We start from the raw sequence: 23,907 nt of genomic DNA, 5'->3' as shown, positions 1-23,907 counted from the left end.
CATTTAACTGCTGCTATGTCATTCCTGCAGTATTTCTGCAGGTGTTTTGGTCACTGCTATTATTTGTAATATATTATTTGTAATCAGCACAAATGATCTGTCCCCATATGATAAATCCACCATCCCCCCTGATTTTTTTTTACAACTCGAGTACTGCTCACACTTATCACTGTCCCTTTTTCCCATAACATACAAAGTGCCATTTAATCCTGTGTGGTCTTGTTATGACTATTTCCTCCCTTCTGTTCCTTTCTGTATAATTCTTTGTTATGATAGACTTTTGTATTTTGTGATATCCCTGTCCTTTCTGATCTTCCTCCCACCTTTTCTGCCATATTTCCATTCCTTTCTTCTTTATTACTGCTTTACCTTCTCCTTTTCCTAGTGGAACTGGTATTGTTATTTCCTTTTGTAGAGCCATTTTTGCTAATTTATCAGCACCCTCATTCCCTGTTACTCCCTCATGTGCTGGTACCCAACAGAACTGTACGTCTATGCCACATCTGTGTATTCTTAATAAACTATGATAAATATCTATGAGTAAGTCTTCTCTGCAAGTTGTTGTTGATTGTATACTTTCCAATACAGCTATTGAATCTGTGCAAACCACCACCTTATCAGGACTAACCTCTTCCACCCACTGTAACCCAATAAAGACTGGCAAGACTGCAGTATGGGGGTGCCAGACACGCATGCGTACTTCAGCCCAGTTGTCTCCTGAGGAGGCTGCCGCCCCCTGCTGGTAGGACCGGAGAACTGAACATATCTACAGCTCCCCCTGCTGGTAGGACTGGAGACAGCAGCTGTACTGAGGCTGACAGGAAGAGGCTGCAGGCAGTGGTGATCACAGCAAGGAAAATAGCTCCGTTACCCCAGAGCCGAATGCCAATGCCTGCCGAATGCCAACATGCACTAACTGTTCCTGCCTGCCTGTTATTTATCACTTAATTGATATAACAGTACCTGGGTGTCCACTAGGTGTGGGAAAAAATATCGATGTGGCAATATATCGCGATATCCTGCCGGCCGATTGTTAGGATTTGACATTTTCCGATTTATTTTGAAAGCCCATGTCTTTTTGTTGGAGTTCTGTCTTGGCTTTCCTGTTCCCCATCTGCCCTGATCGTCTGCACCTGTGTCTCGTTTACCTTTGTGTATACTTGTCTTTCCCCTGCTCCTCGCTGGTCCGTACTGTTTGCTCCCTCCATGTTTTCCTCGTCAGGTTCTCCAAGTTTTCTGATTTATGTTCATGTTCTGTTTTTTGATCCTGCTCAGCAGCGTTTTTGTTTTTGTTTTTGAGCAATAAATCTCAGTTTTCTGGAACTCCTGCCTCCTGGTCTCCTGCATCTGGGTCCTCACTAAAACCCTTCCTGACACATATGTTATATTAATATTCAAAATATAAAAAAAAAAGACAGGTTGTAATTCAAGTAGGCCTACGACTTTATTGTATATATGGGCTTAAATAATGTTTGTGTTAATTTCATATTATGAAAAGAATATGCAAATATTGTGTAACTTTAGCTTATATAGTTACAATATTGTGTCCATCATGGAATGGAACATATGTGAACTATTTCCATGATATGGAATAAATAAGAATAAAATGAAATGAAATGAAATGTTGGATGTTCACCTGTTTGGACGTAGGTGTTGGATACCCAACTGGTTGGACGTACAGGTGTTGATTGGATGTCCAGCCAGTTGGATGTACAGGTGTTGGATGTCCAGCCAGTTGGATGTACAGGTGTTGGATGTCCACCTGGTTGGATGTACAGGGTTGGATGTCGGGAGGAGTGCGGGATTTCCGATGCTCTGCGTGTCCCTGAAGGCCCTCCCAGCGCGCCGCGGCCTCGCGCGCTCATTAAACCTCATTAAGCTCACCTGGTGGTGCGCGTGCGATGACCCGCGCTGCTGGGAGCGGAGCTGTGGTACTCTGGCGTGTACGTGGAGCTCGGTTTGGTGTGGTTCGGTTCGGTTCGGGATGCAGAAAGGCCTGAAGAAATACTTTGTGAACATGGACGAGTACCTGTCCAGTCTGGGACTGTACCGGAAGATGGTGGCGCGAGACGCCTCCAGTCTGTTCCGGGCCGTGTCGGAGCAGGTGAGCGGGGGTTCAGCTGGTTCTGCTGGAGGCCTTGGTTCCAGGTCCCAGTGTGGTTCTGGAGTCCAGGTGGGATCTTAGAGTCCTGGTTCTGGTTCCTCTGGTGCTGATTTCACTGCAAAAACTCAAAATCTTACCAGGAATATTTGTCTTATTTCTAGTTGAAATGTCTAATTTTTGGTCAAAAAATCTCATTACACTTAATACAAGAGTCATTACCAGAAAAATAACTTATTTGACAATTTTCACCTGTTTCAAGTAAATTTTCACTTGAAATAAGTAGAAAAATCTGCCAGGGGGACAAGATTTATCTTCTCATTACAAGAAAAAAATATTGTTCCACTGGCAGATTTTTCTACTTTATTTTAGGTGAAAATCTACTTGAAACAGGTGAAAATTGTTGTTTTTTTCCAGTGATGAGTCTTGTTTTAAGTGTAATGAGATTTTTGACTAAAAAGGAGACATTTTAACTAGAAATAAGACAAATATTTTTTTTTTGCAGTGTTGTCAGCTTTGACTGGTTACCAAGAGCCTGCTTGGAGCGGGTTCTTCTCTGAAGAGTCCTAAAATAGACTGGTTAGGTCGATGGAGCTGGTGTGAATCTACAGCTGTGCTCCACGTTTGTGTGATAATGTTCTGATGGTTCTGTGTGTCCAGCTGTACTTCTCTCAGAACTACCACCAGAAGATCCGGCAGGACTGTGCCAACTTCATGAGAGCCAAAAGATGCAACTTTGAACCGGTCAGTTCTCTTCCGTTTCAATCCAGTTTTCAACAAAAGTCATGTCGGTAAACTGTAGAGTGGAGGTCCGGTCCAGTTTGCTGGGATCTGCTCATGATCCAGTTCGTAAGAGTCCAGCTAAGGACAAGAGACTAGTTAAGTTTTCAGGAAATGGATTAAAAAGTCTCTGCTACATCCTCTTCAGTCTACTGTATATGAGTCCATGTCACACAAAAGTTCCAGTATGAAAGTCCAAGTTCTGATCCAGTTCTTTGAAAACAGAAGTTCAGTTTGATCTATAAAGCGTCTATTACAACACAAGTGGTCTCCAGAACATGGCCCCCGATTAATTGCAACTTTAACTACTTTATCTAGGTTTGACAGTTTAACACGTTCCCCCAAATAAAATTAAAAGACCAGCCGGGTAGAGCAGGAAAAGAGAACAGAGAGGGGTGTGTGTGTGTGTGTGTGTGTGTGTGTGTGTCCGTGTCCGTGTGTGTCCGTGTGTGTGTCCGCGTCCAAAACAGCAGATGTATTAGTGATCTGTTAGGCATCATCCCAGATGAATGTTTTGCAACTGGCCATGGGCTATCTGGAAAACCGTTTGCGGGTCGGCGAAGGACGCTGCAAGGCATGGGATGTATATCTGCTCCACAATGTACTGGAGATGACCTGGCCGAACTCAATGCCGCTGCACTCGCCTGCGCCACCCATTGGAAGGACATGATATAGAGGATGGCCAGACACGAAGAAGTGATCTGTTAACTGGAAAATTAGAGTTCCACTATATAAAGAGGTGTAGAAATGACAGTAGTAGTAGAAAGCAGACACTGAGGTGGTCAGAGGGGTGTCTGCAGGTCCTAAAGCTCTTGTCTGAAAGGACCTGAACAGAAAAGGAGGTAGCAGACCAGTACATTAAGCCACAAGAAGAATGATGGGGATGAGATACTTAGAATTATTAACTGACGGTTGATCTGAAGGAAGGGTACCTCGTCTGTTCTGAAGAAACCTCATGTACATGAATAAAGTGGAATATGTCAGATAGATATGATTTAAACATAGAGCTGTCCCTTTAATCCCAACAACATGCTCTCACCTGTGCAGCAAGATGCCATGATCTAAAGCATCAAAAGCAGCACTGAGGTCCAGTAGAACCAATATGGACACTAATCCTTTATCTGAGGCCATAAGGAGGTCATTCATGACTCAAACCAGTGCTGTCTCTGTGCTATCATGCATTCTGAACCCTGATTGAAAAACTTCAAACAGATAATTTCTATACAAATGGTCACATAACTGTCTGCAACGTCCTTTTCCAGGATTTTAGATACAAATGGAAGATTGGAAATTGGTCTATAATTAGCTAAAATGTCTGGGAGGGACTGGTGTCCGGTTGGTGCTCGTCCTGGTTTATGTGAGACTCTGGTTTCTGCTGCAGTTTGTCGAAGGATCGTTTGAGAAGTACCTGGAGCGTCTGGAGGATCCAAAGGTAAGTACCCGTGGACGTCCGTCCTCGTCTGTCCTCGGCGCATCAGGTGTGCTGACTGTTTGTTTTCAGGAGACGGTGGGTCAGGTGGAGATCAAGGCTCTGTGTCAGCTTTACAGGTGAGATCCACACCTGTCCCAGCTGCTGTTACACTGAACTCAGTCACATGATCACAGTGGCGTGTTAGTTTGTAGGTTGCTATAGTTACCAGCCTGTTTTTTTTTTTGTTTTTTTTTTCCCATGCAGGCGATGTTTCCTGATCTATCGTTACCCTGGGAAACCGGCCACTGTCATCACAGAGGTAGACTTTGAGGACAAGGTGAGGAAGACCCAGGGAGGAAGCTGTGTGTGTGTTTAACGTTGTCTTATGTTGGTGGACATGCGTCTTAGGGAGTCTGTCCTCTGGGATTTACTGAAGTGTGGGACAGTGTTCATTTAAGAGTTTCAGTGAAAAACTGAGACTGTGTTGGTGGTTCAGACTTCTGCAGGTCACCTGACAGATGATAGGACGGGCTGATTGACTGAGTTTTCTGCGTTGCCTAGGTGACGCTGTGCTGCTCCATCAACGGTCACTACGACATCGTTTACCCGAGGAGTTACCCCGGCTCTGCTGCTCTCTGCCAGTGTGAGTCTTGATGAAAGTTCCCAAAAAGGGAAAGGGAACGAGCATCTCCAAGCTCTGTCCTCACGTAGACGCTGCAGGCAGGACGGGGTGGACAAGATGGACAGGACAGAGATGCGACACAGACACAGTTTGCGAGAGCCAGACAGACAGGAAAGACTGAGACATGGGACTGACTGACAGGCAGGCAGAACGGAGGAGGATAAAATGGACAGGAGAGACAGGGAGGACTGGGACGGACGGACGAGACGGACGTATACAGCCTCTCCGTCCGCGGGGGCTCCACCTACAAGTTCGCCTGAAGGAGCAGAATTAAGAAATAAAAGCAGTCTTGTAGAAACGTAAACATTTGACATCACCCGTCCAGCTGGGCGTCAGCCGTGGTCTTATTTGTTTGGGTGCAGCTCTGCTGTACGAGCTGCTCTACACTCAGGTGTTCGGCTTGGAGGAGGCGGAGCTCTGTCAAGCCATGGAGGCGTTCAGAGTGGGAGGTCGTCGCTATAGAAACAGTCCATCGGTGTGCAGCGACGTTGACGTTGGATACGACACACCCGAGGACCGAAACCACGGGTAACGGATGAAAACGCGTTAAAGGCGTGTCGCAGGTCACCTGTCCGTGCCGCTCGTCCACTGAGACGTTTGTTTTATCAGCAGGGAGGAGCTGGAGGCGGGTGGAGCTGCTGAGGAAAAAGCTCGAGCTGCAGTGGAGGAGGTGAAGGTGAGGCTGTTCTCGTCATGTGACTGATTATGTGTAGGTTGCTGTTCAAATTATACTTGGCCGGGTTTCCCAGATCCAACCTCTCTTAAGGATTTAAGAGAGGTTCAAAGAAGGTTTGAACTAAGAGAGAACCCTAAGATATGGGTGTTTCCCAGATGACTTCTTAACACCGTTCTTTAGTTTCGGTCTTTCAGAAGCTCTTTGGAGCAGCTGTCCGGTTCTGAAACCAAATCAATCGATGCCAGGCAAATCGATCACCGATCACTATCAGCGCATTTTCACACGCAGCACTGCTACCTAACGCACTAATTCCCTGCTGCCTGTGCGTTATAATGAAAAATTAAGATGATAAATATAATTCAATGACCCTTTTTCATCCAAACGGTGCGTTACTCCGTTATTTCTGGCTACAGTGAGGCTTTTTTTCCCCACACGCAGAAACCGGGAGGAAACGGGGTGGGCGTGTGTGTGCGTTCAAAAACATGAGCCAAGAGAAGGCGAGTTTCGCAAATCGCAACGTGGAATTACAGCAATCCCTGGTTTTTCGCAGGGGTTATGTTCCAAAAAGAACCCGTGATAAGTGAAATTCTTTTTACAATTATAGAGGGCTTCAGATTGCAGAGATCATCCCCGCCACGCACGTATTCCTGCTCTTCTGATGCTGCTGCATCCCGCAGGTGGGTTTTTTCAAGAGAAGAAAATAGTTATGGGTCGTTGTCTTCGCTCTTTTTTCTTCTGGGCAAAAAGATTCTTTAATATAAACCGACACCATTGATTATATTTGAGACTGTAATGAACGATTCATCAAAGGATCCCGTTGATCAGCTGCTGCTTCCCTGTCATCACATAGATGCGCTCGGGCACAGCAGGAGGATCGGTGTCACGGCTGCCTGGACAGCCCGGTCCGACACACGTCCAGGGGACTGAAGTGCTGACGCACGAATGCGTTCATAAAAACAGTTCTGCTTCGCGCACGGTGACGCGGTTGATTTGCAGCGAGAACATGCTGTATAGCAGCCAAATCATCAAATAAATGATATTCAGGATGATCGTTTTATTTGTGCGTAATGCATAAAGCATATACAGGAACACACTTGTTATTCCTTATTTTTCTTTTTTTTCCCCCTTTGCTGTCACCAATAAATGCTAAACAATATAAATCTAAAGTATAAAATAGATCAAAACTTGTGCGGGGTGCATTGTTTTAATCTCATTGCTTGGTGTAATATTGATTTGCCTGACGCGGCTGGATCTGTGAGTCTTTGTTCACTAAGATGGTTGTAAAGACTGGGTCAGCAGCATCTTTCATTTCCTTCTTAATGAAAGAGATACTTAAGCTAAGAGCGACTCTGGGAAACGCGATTTTCTTTCACAGGCTCCTTAAGAAGGTTTGAAAGAAGTCTTTCGCTGTTAAGAACTACTTAACTGATCTGGGAAACCCGGCCCTTGACAGTTCATCTATCACAACTGATCACATCTGATCTGAGTCTGGCGTTCCCTCATGGTTGCTATGGTAACCTATGGAGACATGCTGGAGTTAGAAACTTCCAGAGATGGATGTGGACTGCTGATCTTAAGTAGTCCTTCCCCAGCGTCTGTCCAGACGTGATGACCCATGTCAGAGTCAACAGTTATTTCCCTACTTGAACCCGTTTCCTCCATCACAAACACGTGGTGGTTTATGGTTGTAAATCACCCTGAAGAAATCCTGGTGGAGCAACCCGACGTCTTACAGTGAGACACATCCGTGAAGTCTGACTGGAATCGCGTTTGAAACCACTTCCATATGGGAACGGATTCCGGTTGTAATTATTGGCCATCGACACGATAAAATGCATCTATATACAAACTGACCCGTTTAAACTGTTAGCCGGGCCCCGTGTTAGCAGCTATCCGGTTATCCCCATGCTAAATGGTGTTGCCATTTTTGATTTTTTGTTTAGGCTCCAGCTGATGCCCCGCCCCCTTTCAGGCTGACCCTTTCCTATAAGGTGATGAAGTCTCTGGATGGAGACGTTTACAGGAACCTGGAGTTCGACGTGTGGCAGGACACCTGCAAAGGTATCACATGAAGTCTGGGTAACCAGCTGTTCTGAGAGGTAGCTCCCAGCAGACACTGGGGCAGCAGGGTTGGTGGGTCATCTGCACATGCTCGGTGTGTCCTGACATTAAAGTGAGATATAAAGCTGTGAGGAGTTCAAGAGCATGACGTCGCTGTTGAAGATGACTTTCGTCTGAACGTGGCGGTTGTTTCAGGTGTCTACTGGTGGCTGACAGATGGGCGTCGTTATGGTGGACTCTTCAGGAGGTAGCCAAACACAAAAGATTTTTAATCACAAAATTACTTTAATTTAAGCGTTTTTGGCCTAGCCATATTTTTAGGAAGGTGTAAAAACATGCCCTAAGTAAACGCAAAATTGCTCCACAAAAAGGTTAATTTGGATGTTGTAGGTCTATGAGGACATCTGGTGACCTCAGGGTAAATCAGTGATGAAAGGTCCATCAGGGCCTGTTTGAGGACAACAAAAATGATGAGTCCATCCCCACAGAGGCTGTTGAGCCCTTCAGCTGCCCCGGGGCTACCAGTAGACTGGATTTGATAGAACATGAGCAGAGGGTAGTTTCCAGGAACGGTTTTGGTAAGGATACCACCTCTTCATCCAAATGAGTTATTTTCCAATGGAAAGTATGTGGAAAATGCAATTTCCTGTCGTTATAGGAGGTATTTACCATCACAGCAAGGGTTTGGAGTTGACGTTTACCCTGTACGACTTAACTTCTGAGGAGACTCGAGTAGTTTTTAATGCACGATTGACCCTTTGTCAAGCCCCGCCCCTGTTGCTAGGTCGGACAAAACTGTCATCTCCATCTCTTCCATTGTAAAAACTGGGTTTTACATCACTTTATTTCTAATCATTGTACCAAAGAAAATCAACAACTACTAGATATAAATAACAAAGGAAAACTTTAGCTTTATCCAAAGCAGACATTTTTCGTAATTTACTGTTGGGTTTGGGAAGAAATGTATTCCTTTGATTCTGAGTGGCGGGTATCACTTTTACAAGTGCCCCAAACACACTGCTTAACCATTGTAAGATAAATAAAACGCTTTGCGGTTGTAGCTATGGGTTGTAGCCTGCAGATTTCTGCCAGTTTGGGGATAAAAATACGCTGCACCCTCAGTAAACTGTATGCAGTATGTTCCCAAGTGTTCCTTTTACTAGTACGAAGTTTAAAAAAAATAATCCAGTGATTGAAATTTCGACACAAGGCAAGTAAAAACTACGCTTTCCATTGATGTGAATGAGACATGGCTGTTTTGTCCAACCGGATATTCTGCCCAGAAGTAGCAACGGAGAATGTTTTTTTTTTTTTTTTTTTGATTGGTCAGTCAGGGACCAATCGGAAGGCAAAGACAAAGGGCCAATTACACAGGGGAAAAAAATCCTGTATGTAGCATAAGCAGTTTATTCTTAAACTATTAACCTGTAACGTGAAGAAGAATGGGATAAAGAACCGCACCGGTGAGGAAGTTCATGGTAAGGGGTGGACGAGTGTCTGCTAACGGCTCCAGACTACACCATGTGGTGGCGCCGCGACCTGATTGAGTTGTTTACAGCCGTTCTTAATCCCGTCCCACATTTGAACAGCCGAGCACGGATGTGAATATCAGGATTGGAAGGTAAATTCAAACAAAGGATTTGTTTTATAAGATTTGATTTGGTGCGATAAGTGATACATTTATAAATTAAATTAATTCAGAAATAGTTTAATTCCAAATGTATCCGTTTTGACGAAAGAAGAAACGCAGTAAAATGAGTTGGTTTTTGATTATAGCTGTATAATCTGAATACTGTAATCTGATTACTCATGTACCCAGAGATGCAGAAGACGGACTACATGGTGTTTGCGGGTCGGCAGTACTTCCTGGGAGACAAGTGTCAGGTAACAGAAAAGCAACCACATTCTATTTAGTTTAATAAACCCTGGAAGGAAATTAGTCTCAAAAGATTCATGATGGTTCAAGTGGCAGTCTGGAGGACCTGCCCTAGAGGTTTGGGGGGTCTGCTGTCGAGCTCTCCTGAGGTGGTAGGAGACAACGGTGGAGCAGCATCAAGATCCATGACTGAGGTGGGAGATGAGACGGCTGAGGGTCAAGGGAGGATGGGAGGTCTGTTTGTCTGGTCACAGGAGAGAAGGATGCTGGCATTGTTTGTGAACTGAACCTGTTGAAGAACCTGTTCAGAGGAGCCGGGACCAGCAGAGTTGACACCGGGGCCAGTTGAGCTCTGCTGGGACCAGTCTCAGACTTGTGGGTTAAGTCTGGGTTAATTTGGGCCGCTCGGTGGCATAGTGGGTTAAGCAAGCGGCTCATATACTGAGGCTACGGTCCTCCTGCAGCGGTTGCAGGTTCAAATCCCAGCCTGTGCACCTTTGCTGCATGTCATCCCCATTCTCTCTCTACCCCCTTCCTGTCTTCAACTTGAATAAAGGGCCACTAGAGCCCCCCACCCAAAAAAAAGGTCTGGTTGAACTTGTGGGCAGACTTCTGCTTGGAAGAATCCTGACTCAGCTGAATGAGCTGTGGACCTGCACCCTAACATTGATTATGTTCTGTTGGATCTTTCTTTTACAGCTCAGTTAATGCAATAAGCAGGTAAGATTATGATGCTTAACTGTCCTGAAACCGCACCTCTAGTTGTTCTGCTGTAAAGTTTGAGGTTGGTAGAGGAACTACAGGTCTGGATCCGGACTGCGGTGCTCGGTTCACTGTCATTTTTACCTCACTGGAATGTCCGACTCGCTTCTCGTCACCTGTAGGAGGTGTGGGTCGTCATGGCAGCTTGCATCTTCACATGGGTTTGCTCACATTTATCTGACTTCTGGGCGCAGTGATGTCTGGATGTGGTCATAGCGGTCCTGGTGTCGTGTGGAAGATGCTAGAAAGAAGTACATGTGGCCGTAAAAGTGACCAGGGTTCATCTTCAGTCGGATGTTTTAACCAGGTTCATGCTCAAAGGTCCATCCTTTTCAAATAACAGCAGAAAAAGCAAGGACATTAGTGTTTGGTAGATTATTTCTTTGTTGTAACCCAGCTTCTTGGTAATCTTGTACCGTTGGATAGCCTTTCTTTTAAATGGATCCACGTTTGTGAGGAACATGCATTTGTGGGAGGAGCAGCAGAGCTGAGGGTGCGGTCTGGACTCATGAGACATTTGCCAAATCTTCTCTGCCCATGCCAAACAACTTACTTGGCTGTTGCTATTAACTGGCGTTTTGGTCGAGGTTTGTGGGACGATACGGCTGATGCTCTCGGTCCAGATGCATCTGTGGTAGTAACTCTGGTCTCGGAGGGCTGCCAGGAGGCCCGTCTTGACCATCAGGCCTGTTTGCACTTACCTCAGCAACACATGAACCTGAACATGTGGAGGTTCAGCAGTGAGTCCAGATTCTGACTCCGGCAGGTGGATCGCTGATTGCTGCACCGATAAAGGAAGATCTTTTGGTGGAGACTAGGTTCAGCAAGCAGTGGCGATCCAGACCTCCACAGTCTGGGACAGAACCTCCAGGATCTGGGAGTGGAGAGGATGGAACAGTCCTGACCTCAACCCCCCTGAACACCTGTGGGATCAGCTTGGATGTCCTGTTGGTGCCAGAGGGACCAGCAACCACGCCGGCTGACTGGAGACATGCTGGTGAAAGAATGGGATCCACACCAGTGTGTGACCAGCGTGGGGGGAGGAGCCAGGCTGTTCAATGGATACATTTCCAGATAATCAGGCTTTCCAATGGTATAAGAAGCTTTGTTACAACAAAGAATAATCTAGCTGTCTTTACTTTTTGAGCCAAGTGTAAGTTCCCGGATGGGTCCACCTGTTTATTTCCACCTTCAGAATCTGAAAGGTCCAGAAGAAGATGGTTGTTGTTTGACTACTGGACCTTTTCATCAACAGGAGTAGATGACATTAGGGGCTCAGAGCTAACGCTGCATGCTTAGAGGTCGTCTGAGTCTGTATCACCGCCTAACATCCAGCGCTGGTCTGTGGTCTTTCAGGTGCGTCTGGAGCCGAAGGGGAAGTTCTACAATGCCTTCATCCAGGAAGTGGGAACGCACCCGGCAGCCGTCACCGTCTTCATCGAGGAGCTGGGAGAGAAGTAACACACCCACACATGTAGAGGTCTGAATCAAGACCAGACCTCTGAGGGCTGGACTGATGCTGGCGTTTCTGTCCATCAGGCACCTGGTCCCTCTGACGGACCTGAAACCAGTCAACCCAGTTCCTGCCTGGAATGTGGCCCCGCCCTCAAGGAAAGGAGATATGGGTGAGTTCTGTGATTACGTTCAACTCCTCCTCCGGCCCGTCACTCCAGGGTCAAACATCTGGGCTAAGTGAACCCCCCCCAAGTCTAATCTAGTCCTCTGGTCCGGGTCTCTGAACCCTAATGTACAGACTATTGATAACTTATAAAATCATTAGTTTGAATTATTATACAGTTTTATATTTTTGCTGCATTTTTACTCCACAGATCATAAATGTATCTTGTTCCGACAGTTTAGAAAAAAAAATCTCCTTCAAGAAAGTGTTGTTATTTTGACTGTTAAATCGTTCAAAGAATAATTCTGATCATAGATGAGACGTGCTGCTGCGGTTCTAGAACGACCATGTCTCCTCAGATCATGCCGAGCACAGAATCTTCTGACGCTCATTTCTGAGAGACCCATCTGCTGCAACGTGCAGGAAATGTGTTTGTGCGTCAAACGGCTGTGGAACAAGTCCTTAATCAATCTTTAAAAAATAATCCTTAATGTCTTGTTCCATGGTAGCCATGGTTACCCGAACTGCCGCGTACCATGGATGTAGAACATTTCCGGGTCACGTAAACCCGACCAATTAAATATTAAAATCAAATTCAGTCCCGTGGCCCGTTTTTCTATTTCGTATTTTTGATCTGTGCCTAAAATTGAAATATGAAACACCAGACGTTTTTCCGTTTTTTGTGTTATAATGAAAAACAAATAACAAAATAACCAGTCACTTTTTCATGTTTTGGTTTTTGATTGCCAATTGAAAATGGAAAGAACGAATTATACACGGTGATTACCTTCACTACACACTGGGGGCTGGATCCGGACGTGCACGTCCCGTACCAACCACTGGGGGCTGGATCCAGCAGTACATAGAGCTACAAAGGTGTGCTCTGGTAGGAGTGAGGTGCGTTGACCCGAGGACGCTTTCCCGCCCTGGGCTCCATGAACGTAACGCTACTTTGGATGAGGTCTGGATTAGTTAAGATGACTAACTTGTGGTAGCGGAGCTGGGCGTGTCCTAACCAGTGGGAGGTTTGCGGCCCGTACCATCGGTGCAGGATTGTGGGGTCGGCCCGCCCCCATAGGTGTGTGGAGGAGGTGGTCCAGTCTTATTCCGTTCTTCCTCCTCAGACTCGGACGCTCGCGGTCAGCGTCGTCATCGCTACTTCAGGAAGTCTCGGGGCAGCAGTGGGGTGAAAGGGGCGGAGCTACTGATGCCACCACCTTCCACTTACGGAGGCCCAGCTCCCTCTGCTCTGCCGCCACGTTTCCAGCCGGCAGGTCACCCCCGTCCGCCGCCACCTCCATCACCTGGAGCCATCACCTATGAGACCTATGTCCCCCCACACCACCACCACCACCACCACCCCACAGCCAGACCGCCTCGCTACGGAGCCTCCAGGTGAGACTGAACACCTGAGTGTTGAGGCCCAGGCTGGTAGAACTGCTGTTAATGAGGTGTCTTTGTGTGTTTGTCTGTGTGTGGGGTTTACCCGTTTCCTGTGTTCTGGTCAGAAGCTCTGCCCGTTTCCTGAACCGACATCTGATTGGTCCGCAGCTGACCTACTACCACACTGGTAGAAGATATTACCATGACTACGAAAACTACGCCTTCAGGTCACGGTAAGCACATCCCCGAGCTGGGGTTCTGGTGATTGATCTGTGTGAGAGAGAATCCACCCCCTGATCAGCTGTGAGGGGAATCACATGACCCGTGTACTTCACCCAAGGCTTAGAAATGAAACGGGCGTGACATCCGGCAGTTGTGATGGAGGACCAGCGGGGGAGAGGGGTACGGGCTGGGGGGGGTTACTGGGTCTTAAGATCCGCAACCGGGGCTCAGTTTATCCAAATAACGCCCGTTAAGAAATTTGACCCGATGTTTTCGGAGATGAGAAGAGCCGCTGCCCCCGGGGAGCAGCCTCAGCTCACAGCCCGAGAACAGACGTGTCCGCCGGGTCAAGCTGCTGCGTCGTCCCGGGAGAGAAACTCTCTCCTGGGACGCAGCTCTGTTGAGAATTACGCTGGCTGAAATAAATCATTTAGGAAGATGTTGGTTTAATAGATGAAATCTAACAGTTGTAGCTACGCCTGTTAAGAAATTTGCTCCGAAATTTAGAGATTTCTGTCTGCCGGCTCCAGAGTTTAGGTCCGCGTTAAATAGACGCAGCCTATGGCGTAGCTTACGTAACCTACGGCGTCGCTTACGTAGGTTACGTAACCATATTCCGGCGCGATCTTAGCGAACAACGGACAAAAAAGGGATTATGTACATTCACTGAGTGAATATTATGAGAGTAAAATATTGGTTTGCGCCGAGAAATGTAATCAAAATGCATTTTTATGCAGAAACTAACTCAAAATATTGATTTTATTCCCCAAAAAATAAGAAATGTCCGCCATGTTTTTTTTTTTGATTCAGTCCGCAAATGACGACGAAAAGCATTCTGGGAAATTTTCATACCCCCTCGCTCGCCAAGTCAGCATCTGCAAACCCTCGATTTGAAGGGGCTATTTTCAGCCGCTAGCCCTCGTTATGCCCCCTCCCCCTAGGTGAAAAGAGGAATTGGGACACCACTACCTTCACGGGAACGCGCAAAAGTTAGGGTTAGTGAAGAAAACGAGGGCGAGGGGGAGTATTGGGACGCAGCCTATGTAGTTACCAGACTCAGAAGGGAGGAGCTCAGGAGGTGGAGCTGAAGCATAGGGGGAGGGTCCATGATAACATGCTATGCTTAAGAGAATAATCATCTTATTGATAAATGCATAAAAAAAAAATTCTCCCAGCTAGTCGGTCACATGACTGGACATAAACGTGATAACTGGATGTCCACTGGGGGAACTCACCGAGAACCTCCCCATGTTTTCAGTCGCAGTCGGCGCCACCTGACGGCAGCTCTCAACAAGGAGTGTCAGTTCGGGTTCCCGGGGGAGGTGGTGGAGGAACAGGCGGACCTGGACGGAGCCATCACGTACTACCAGCTGGATGATGCCAACGAAGCCATCTTCCCTCCGCTGCCGGTAGATCAGTGTGAACCAACTCTGGTTCCAGTATCAGGAACTTCTTTAGAGGCAGTTACAAAAAGGACGGGTAAGTGTACCTGCTACCAACACTGAAGGGGCGTCTCATCCTCAGGGCACAGCTGGGGCTCCGCCCCCAACCATAGGAACCCCATCAGGGCCCTCGGGCTCTTCCTATAGAGTCCAGAGGGCTTCGGGGCCCCTCCCCCCTACACGTCCTCCAGGAAACTCCCCGGTCTGCTCCTCGGAGGAGGACCAGGAGGACGTGAGCACCGTGGAGGACCAGGGTGAGTCTGTAGGAGTCGTGGGAGCTGATGTTTATCTGAGCTTGAAGAGTTGAAGTCTGAAGGCAGACGAGTCGCTGGTGGGTTATTACAGCCATTCATCAATTAGGAAAAGATCATTAAGTTCATCCTTTCCTGTGATTTGCCTGTTGTCCATTAGAGGTTGCTATGACAACCAAACATCCACCATTGATCCCCAGACCAAAGCTGCGTTTCATGGAAACGTGATGCTGAAGACGGGTCTGGTGTGGGGCGGAGTCTCCACAACAGACGTTTGTTCTCGTTCTCCAGGCTGCGACAACTACGTCATTTGGTTCTCAGTGCCTGGTGGAACTTCTCATGGCTTTTCTCAATGCAGCTGATCAGTGGTGTCCAACAACCGTTGTGACTGGTCAGAAATGTATAGGGGGCGTGGTTGGTGTGGCGAAGCAGCAGTCATCCCCGCTTTGTATGTAGGGCAAATCTGAAATGGTAACAAACCGTCCTCCGTCATGTTCTCCATCAACTCGTCTGTCATCTGAACCATGCAGCCGCTGCTTGGTTTGTGCTTTATTAGCGACTGGGCTTGTTTCCAGCGATGTGGTCGTTTGTGGTGACGTGGTCCTGACCGAAGTGCCCTGTTCCTTTTTTATTTGACACCGTCCTGGTTCTGAATTCAGGTTGAGCTGGAGCTCCTGGTTTAGGTCCCAGCTGCATTAGCCGCATGCTAACCCTATCAAAGTCCCCATCAGGCACTTTGTTCTGGTGGTGTTTCAGTGTGCTGCGACGTCACAGACGTCAGTGCTTGTCTCAGGTTCCTGCAGTAGTGGGCGGTTCACAGTCGCCGTCATTACAGAGAGGACTCTGGGTAACTGAGTCGTACTATGTTCAGTTTATGTTCAATTTAAAATGTAGATGTTTATGGATAGCCTGCTAGCAGAGCTGTGACGTCATCGCTGCTGCTCCGACAGCAGGCTACGTTCACACTGCAGTTCCCAAGTGACCCAAATCCGATTTTTTGCTCATATGTGACTCGGATCCGATTTGTTTATGACAGTGTGAACAGCACAAGTCACATGGAATCTGATCTTTTCAAATCAGATTCAGGTCGCTTCCATATGTGGTTCTAAATCGGATACAGGTCTGATGTTTTGCAATGCGACCTCAGTGTGAACAGGCAGGTCGGAATGAATGCGACTTTGACGTCACACGCAGAGACCTGAGCCGCGGGGGAGACACGGGAGACGGCGGGGGTCCCTCCGGGCCGCCTCCTCCTCTCCTCCTCCCCTCCCCTCCCCACCGCTCACCTCTTTATACGACCTCAGATCAGACGAGACAACCCGCTGAATTTAAGCATATTACTAAATAAAGAAGCTAAGGATTCAAATCAGCGAAGCATAACCTGCCCGTTTTACAGCGAGCTGGACCGTGTGTTAGGTGATAAACCCAGCTGAATGCCGGAGAGCAGAGCTGACACTCCGGGGAGCGGAGCTAGAGCCCTGCTATAGCGGGACTGTTTTCTTCATCCCGCTCCCGCTGCATTTCTGACCATTACCACCCGCACCCGCAACGTGTGTTACACTCCCGCCCGCGCCCTCAGTGTTTTCATCCGCTCCCGCCCGCTCCCGCAAAACTCTGAGAATTCATGCCCGCATAATGATAGAGATGCAAGAGAAACGTCCTTGACAAATCTTCTGATTTAATGTTAACATGATAATTGTGGAGCTTGATGGATAATTGGCAGTTCATAGGCACCTGTTGGATGCAAACCCATCATTGTCATCATCACACGCCTCTGCGCATGCGGGTCAGTTCAGGGCCGCGATGCGTTCACACTCGAGTCGGATATAGGACACATTTTAAAAGATAATGTGAACAGCCACACAAAAAAATCGGAATTGAGCATTAAGGCCTGCAGTGTGAACGTAGTCTTAGAGTTGAGAAACAGCTTCAGTCTCTGAGACTAAACTTGCTGTAGAAGTTTCACATTAAAAGCATAAAAAAAGCTTGTATTAACATGTCATGTGACCTGTTTGTCAGCTGACTACGCAGAGGAGTTCATGTACAGCACTCAGGGTGAGTAACAGCCACGTCGTCATAGAAACCAGCTTTACTGCCTCAAACAGGAAGTGACTCAGTATTTCTCTCAGATCAGAGCTACCAGGCGCCAGGTGTTTATCCCACTGCAGACCCCACCCCCCCTCAGGTAACAATCTCCCTCACAACTCTGCCCTTGTCATGACGTCATTCTAATTGATCAGTGTACAAAAATGATGTCATCACTGTGACCTTGATGAAAGTGTTTTATTGTGAAAGGATGAGCAGGAAGGAGGCGTGACAGAGTCTTTGGGCAGTCAAGACATGAACTTCAGCTACACGCAGCAGGTACACACCTAAACACACTTGCAGCAATGGCTTCATCCTTCTTGCCCCCCCCCCCCCCCCCTCCATGTCTTTTAACAACCCACTCTGGAAAATGTGATCATTCATGAAGCCCCGCCTCTCGTGTATAAGGGGAAATGCTGTTGCACCTCGGTACCTGAACCGGGGTCCCTGCAGGACCTCCAACACTAAATCCAGTCTTTGGTTCAGAGCTGGCATGAACGTCACGCAGGGATCATCACGAGAACATGTTTCCACCTCAGGAGCAGACGTGACCTTTCTGCTCCTGAAGGAAATGAACACCCACATCTCATCAGTGTCCTGGGTCTGCCTCGGAGACCCCTCCCAGTCTGACGGGTCTGAAACGACTCCAGGGGAGAACCACCTCAGCTGGTTCCTCTGGATGTGGACGAGCAATGAATGAGTGTCCTCCCGTCCCCTAGGGGGAGTCCAGACCTGCAGAAGAACCTGATCTCAGCCGCTTGTTTCCTCCTATAGGTGAGCAGGCTCATCTGTCCCACAACAGACTAGTCCAGATCCACCTGTAGATGTCCTGCTCCATTCCTCCCTCATTCATGAACAAGACCAGGAGACTTATAAACTCCTCCACTTGAGGCAGAACCTCCACCCAGACCTGCAGGAGACGGTCCAGTCGTTCCTGACTGAGAGCCAGGCGACCTCCCACCGGCCTCAGACCTGGCTGGTTCTCTTCCTGATGCTGGTTTCTGGGTCTGAGGTGTCTGAATGTGTCCTGGACTGATTCTCTGGTTAGTCCATCTATTAACGCTGGTCTGGGAACACCTTGATGTCCTCCTGGAAGACCAGCAGGAGGAGGTCTGCACATGGGTGGGTCTAAATCTTTGAAGGTCTTGGATGGTCCCGATCATTTGACATTTGTTGACCGTTTCCTGTTAAACATTAAGCCGGTACCTGCTTCTGCTGGGAGAGTTCCTGATGTCTACCGGGAACTACAATCAATCGAATAATCAATACAGCTGATCAGTTGGATGACGATCAACCACAAACTGATCTGGACCAGTTGTTTCTCTCTCCTGACGTGTATCTGCTCAGATGTTTGTGATGCAAAAGTGTTTGAGGCTCCACTGAAACGCTGTGTGTGTGTGTGTGTGTGTGTTTCAGGTGGTGAAGCCGCTGGCAGCCATCTGCTCTTCACCCTCCTCTTCATCCTCACCACCCTCCTCCCCCTCCTCACGAGTTCCTGCGACTGCTCACCTGCAACCAAACACGCAGACGCGCTCAGGTGTACACACACACACACGCTCGGGTACACGTACACACACACACGCTCAGGTACACACACACGTGTGTGGCCGGATGCAAGGGTTGGGGGGCGGCTGGATTGACCAGCGGTACGAGCGCCGCTGAGCTGCCGTCATGTGACTGTTCTATGCTGATTGGATGTTTTCTTCTTAGTTACCATGGCAATCCCAGCCACTGCTCCCTGGTTGGTTAATGAGCTGGGGGAACCTCTGTGCGCCGTCGTGGCTCCGCCCCCTTACTCCTACGATCCAAACGGCAGTGATTTACCACGGGACTGCAGAGTACTGCAGTACTACTTCAACCTGGGCGTTCAGGTACGAGTCTTCAGGTTTGCTGAGTCGTCCTGTCAGGAACGATTTTTGAAAATCTAATTGCGATTTCTTTTTTTTTTTTCCCTCAATATTGCGATTGCGATTTAATATGCGACTATTTTTTTCAAGGTCCTGTTCTCATGTATTTTTCAACTACACAAGCAATAAATCAGTCTGTTTTATAATAAACAATGCCAGATTTATTTAAAGCACACATTACAACAATAAAGAAAACAAATTTGTGCCTTTACCTCTTTAACACGTCTACACATGGGTCGTTCTCTCTGAGCCCAAACCGGGTTAAACTTTAGCCAAAACGAGGCGTAGTTTAATAGAAAAACACAGAAAAACTCTCACAGGGAACAAAAAACCTTCCACACAGGCAGTACTCGAGTTGTAAAAAAAGAAATCGGGGGGATGGTGGATTTTATCATATGGGGACAGATAATTTGTGCTGATTACAAATAATAAAATATATAACAAATAATAGCACTGACCTGCAGAAATACTGCAGGAATGACATAGCAGCAGTTAAATGCAGCCTTCTGTAAGCTTTAAATATCCACTGGGCTTACATCAAATACATCAAAACACAACAATAAAAAACACTTTTCTGAACTTATCAATATGATTCTGTCCTTCACAGGATAAGTAACATGGATCACTGCAAAAACTCAAAATCTTAACAAGAATATTTGTCTTATTTCTAGTTAAAATGTCTTTTAGTAAAAAAAAATCTCATTTTGACCGTTTTTATTTCAGGGGGGGATGATTTTGACCGTTTTTTAATTCATCCCCCCTCAACTCGAGTACTGCTCAGAGGGAACTCATAACTTCTTCATAAATAACTCAAAAATCACAGAGAAAAAAAAAAAACACCAGCAAACAAACAAACCAATAAAGCTCACAGAGTTAACAAAACGAACCAGCAATGAACAACTCGCAGCCGCTCTAACTTCTCCTGATGAGCTGACGGGCTGCAGGTGGTTTAAGGCTGATTTATGGTTCAGCGTTACACCAACGCAGAGCCTACGCCGTAAAGTACGCGGTACGCGCATCGTACGGCGCGCGTCGCCGCGTAACCTACGGCGTAAGCTCTGCGTCGATTTAACGCGGAACCATAAATCAGGCTTCACAGCGCGACTGTCCGCCCGGCTCGAGCTCGGCGCTGCGCGCAGCTCCTCGCCACGCCAACTCCGCGTTCATATATTTAATACATTTATAAAGCCCATATCTTTATAAAGCCCTGCCTGGCCGAGCCCTAACACTGAGGCCGTGGTAGATACAGTAGGTTACAGGCGGACACGCGGGACTGTTGACTTTTTTTCCCTGCTGGCAACGTGACCAGATCACGTGACCAGATCATGTGACTGGTCAAATCGCAGCCTTTGCGGTTAGAAAATCTTGTTTTATCACATCGCGATATTATCGCAAATGCAATTAATCGTTCAGCCCTACTGTCAGGTTAACGTGACCAACCCCCCCCTGCCCCCACAGTGGTACCAGCAGAGCTGCTGGCAGCAGCAGCAGGTGTACCCGCCCACCTCAGCGGAGGCCTCTTACCCCTACCAGCACTACCCCTCCTACCTGAGCCAGGAGCCCCCCCTGCACGGTGAGTTGACCTGCTGAGTCGCCGGTTAAGAGTGAAAACCTGACAACCATCTGACCCCAACGCATGGTCACGTGTTCAGCTGCCCCCACGGCGTTCCCTGAGACCGGCCGAGGCGCCCACCAGCCCTCCTCCTACCCAGAATCCTCCAGGGCAGCAGACGGACAGATGGAGGGACACGGCAGCGGTCAGTAAAGATGATTTATCTGGTTGGTATGGTAACGGTGGACACTCCTGGATGATGTCACTAGGTGGTAGAGAAGAGGGGGGGGGCAGACGGAGGGCATCAGCGAATGCAGAAAAGGGCTGCTAACTTCCAGCCGGCCTTCCACGGCGATACGGGATGGTGTCGCTGTGGAAGGCCGGCTGTTTCGGTGGTCTGGCGTATTTGGATCCGTTTTTATTGTTGTACTGCTTTTTGCTTGTTGCCAACATGCATCTGCTCTGTTGGACTTGATGTTGGTCATCCATCCTCAGGAGTCCCTGATGTCTGTCCTAGCGTGTCTTTGTTGTCCACCTCCTGTCGCCTTGGCGAGGACGGCTTATCTGAGATCTGCCTGACGCCCGTTGATCCTACGACCACGAGGTCTTAAGTGTATCTGACTTGTCATCCCTGCTCGCCCAGGTGTGGGCCTGCTTCCCCTCAGTGGGCAGGTGACAAGGTTCATCTGGCAGAACCATCTTCTCCATGGATGACCAGGAGAAGATGGTTCCAGGCTTGGCTCTAATTAACGTTAGTTACAGTAACACTGAATACTGGTAGGCACTGCTCGGAGCAGGTCTGAAGGACACGTGTCCACCCAGGTAGGACTGGTACCAGAGTACTGCACTGCTGACTGGAGGAGAGGCGGAGCAGAACGTGGTTCAGGAGTGAGGGTGCTGGGTGGGGACCAGGCGGGTCACCCATGGTGTCTAATGGCGCTTTTAAACTAGTACCTACTCAGCGCGACTCGTCTCGCCTCCACTCGCCTTGCCCTTGTTTCTTTTTAGACACCTAGATCAGAAGTAGGAGGTTGGAGCGAAGCTGCTGTGACGTATTAGATTGTGTGATCTAAACGAAGAAGAAACTAAAGATGTAGAACCTGGAGGAGATGATAAATTTGCTGTTGGGTCTGTGACTTGTGTTCGATATCAAGTTAAAAGAGTGTGAAAGAAGCTTCAAGTGGTGACGCTTTTTTTTTTTTGTTTGTCTCTCCGCTGCTGAAAAGTCAGCTGGGAGCCGCGAGCAGCTATGAAGTGACAGAGCTCCTGGTGGATCTTGTTGTTCCTTATCGCCCGTCTAGATCCCTTTTTTTTTAATTCTCTCCTCAGCCACCAGGTTTATGAACATCTGCACCTCAGAGTTGCATCACCAAACAGACTTTTGCGCTGCCATTGCTGGTCGAATAAAATGAAGAAGCCGCGAGCCGCTCTTGTGCTGATTCCCGCTTCCTGACTGAAATGTCAGGAAGCATATCAACTCGGCTTGCCTCCACCCGCCTCCACCCCTAGTGTAAAAGTGCAAAACCGGGGCGTGTTGAGTCGCGCTGAGTAGGTACTAGTATAAAAGCGCCATAACAGATCCCGACTGCAGCTCAAGGCTGAGACGGGTGGAGGTGAAGGTTCAGCGGCGGGTTGAAGACTGTTTCTGTGGAGCCACTGATCTCGTCATTGTCCAGTCAGTTCTGCTTTGATAGCGGTGGAGACACTGAATGTCTATCAGCAGGATTAAAGATTTACCGCTCAACTTTCTGCCGCTCTGAGTTGGTCAGCTACGGCGAGGCTGGGTGGGGCTGCAGGTCTGGGGGGAGGGGGGACAATCCAGGCGAGGGCTCAGTGTACAGCTGAAGGTTTCTGCAGCAGCGAGCAGACGGAGGATGCAGGGCGGCGGTAACGACCAGGGAGACGTGCGTGGTGGACAGGTTAGAAAAGGTTGTGGTGGACTGCTGGTGCTGCCACCAGGGGGCAGGAGGAGGTGGTCAGACGTGATGGTGACCAGGATGGAATCAGCTCTGGTTTCTGGTAGGAATCAGGGGGAAAGGAAGCCTCAGCGTACAACCATCTACATCAGTGCTTCTCAATCCTGGTCCTCGTGGGCCCCTGTCCTGCATGTTTTAGATGTTTCCCTGCACCAACACACCTGATTCTAATTAAAGGTCCTCATTAGCTTGTCACCAAGGTCTGCACAGCTCTGTTGATGACACAGGTACTTTTATCACGGTGTGCTGAAGCAGGGGAGCATCTAAAACATGCAGGACAGGGGCCCACGAGGACCAGGATTGAAAAACACTGATCTACATGGATGTTCACGTCACCTGACCGACATGTGGTTAAATGCTTATTTCTTGTCTCCTCCCACTTCCCAGGAGCACCACCCTCATTGGAAGGCCCCACCTCCTCCGTCAGCCCCGCCCCTCCAGGCCCCGCCCCTTCATCGGCTGTCCTCTACACGGATCAGACTGGTCTCCCCCCCCCGCTGCTGCACCTCCCGTATGAAGCCCCGCCCCCTGCAGCCTACATGACCACGGCCCCTCTCTCTCACCCCGCCCACCTGCCCCACCACTCCTCCTTCCACACCTGCCTGCCCCCCTCCACCCACTGGGGGACGCTCTCTGCAGGCCACACCCAACGGGTCTACTGTCCTGCCCCCAACCCCACCCACGTGGTCGGCTACATCACTGCCCCGCCCTCTCAGCACACGGCCACCCACTACATCCCCCCCTCCCTGCCCCCCTCCATGTGACGCGGAGGAACCAGGGAGGAACCGGGGAGCAGGTTCCTAGAACTTCTCCACTTTTCTTTAAGTTGAACTCTGTTTCTGGTGCCGGGGGCCGTCCCTCCGTCTGCCAGAGCTGCAGTTCTGTTCACTGTTAGGTTGTTACTGAAGGAGTCTTCTGTTGCCACGGCAACAGGATGCCCCCAAGTGGGCGTGCTCAGTCCCCGTTTGTTAGGGGGGATGTATTTATGTTTGTTTTTTTCTGGTTTGGGTAAATAAAGGTTGTTCCACACGCAGGTGCTGCTCTCCTTGGCTGTTTCCTCGGGTCACATGACCTGCCAGCTCCAGTCAAACATCCAACGTGGTCCCCGGGGGCCTCGTGTCC

At 48.4% G+C, this 23,907-nt stretch overlaps 1 protein-coding gene across 1 annotated transcript; it reads left to right on the top strand.

Moving 5' to 3' along the window:
* The first annotated feature begins 1,984 nt into the window (after window positions 1–1,984).
* On the top strand, window positions 1,985–23,549 carry alg13 (ALG13 UDP-N-acetylglucosaminyltransferase subunit). Its single transcript, XM_061717179.1, has 24 exons — window positions 1,985–2,104; window positions 2,762–2,845; window positions 4,263–4,313; window positions 4,383–4,429; window positions 4,557–4,629; window positions 4,854–4,935; window positions 5,337–5,502; window positions 5,587–5,650; window positions 7,594–7,711; window positions 9,531–9,595; window positions 11,706–11,806; window positions 11,889–11,974; window positions 13,092–13,362; window positions 13,476–13,583; window positions 14,831–14,981; window positions 15,097–15,268; window positions 17,285–17,320; window positions 17,395–17,450; window positions 17,561–17,629; window positions 18,767–18,911; window positions 19,061–19,221; window positions 20,716–20,830; window positions 20,910–21,014; window positions 23,173–23,549. The coding sequence occupies exons 1-24, from the start codon at window positions 1,985–1,987 to the stop codon at window positions 23,547–23,549; spliced, it is 2,823 nt and encodes a 940-aa protein (XP_061573163.1).
* Window positions 23,550–23,907: the final 358 nt, after the last annotated feature.

Source organism: Cololabis saira, chromosome 1 (genome assembly GCF_033807715.1).
Source record: "Cololabis saira isolate AMF1-May2022 chromosome 1, fColSai1.1, whole genome shotgun sequence".
Classification (NCBI taxonomy): domain Eukaryota; kingdom Metazoa; phylum Chordata; class Actinopteri; order Beloniformes; family Belonidae; genus Cololabis; species Cololabis saira.
The sequence above is the reverse complement of the archived record's forward strand: the minus strand, read 5'-3'. Positions and strand labels throughout refer to the sequence as shown.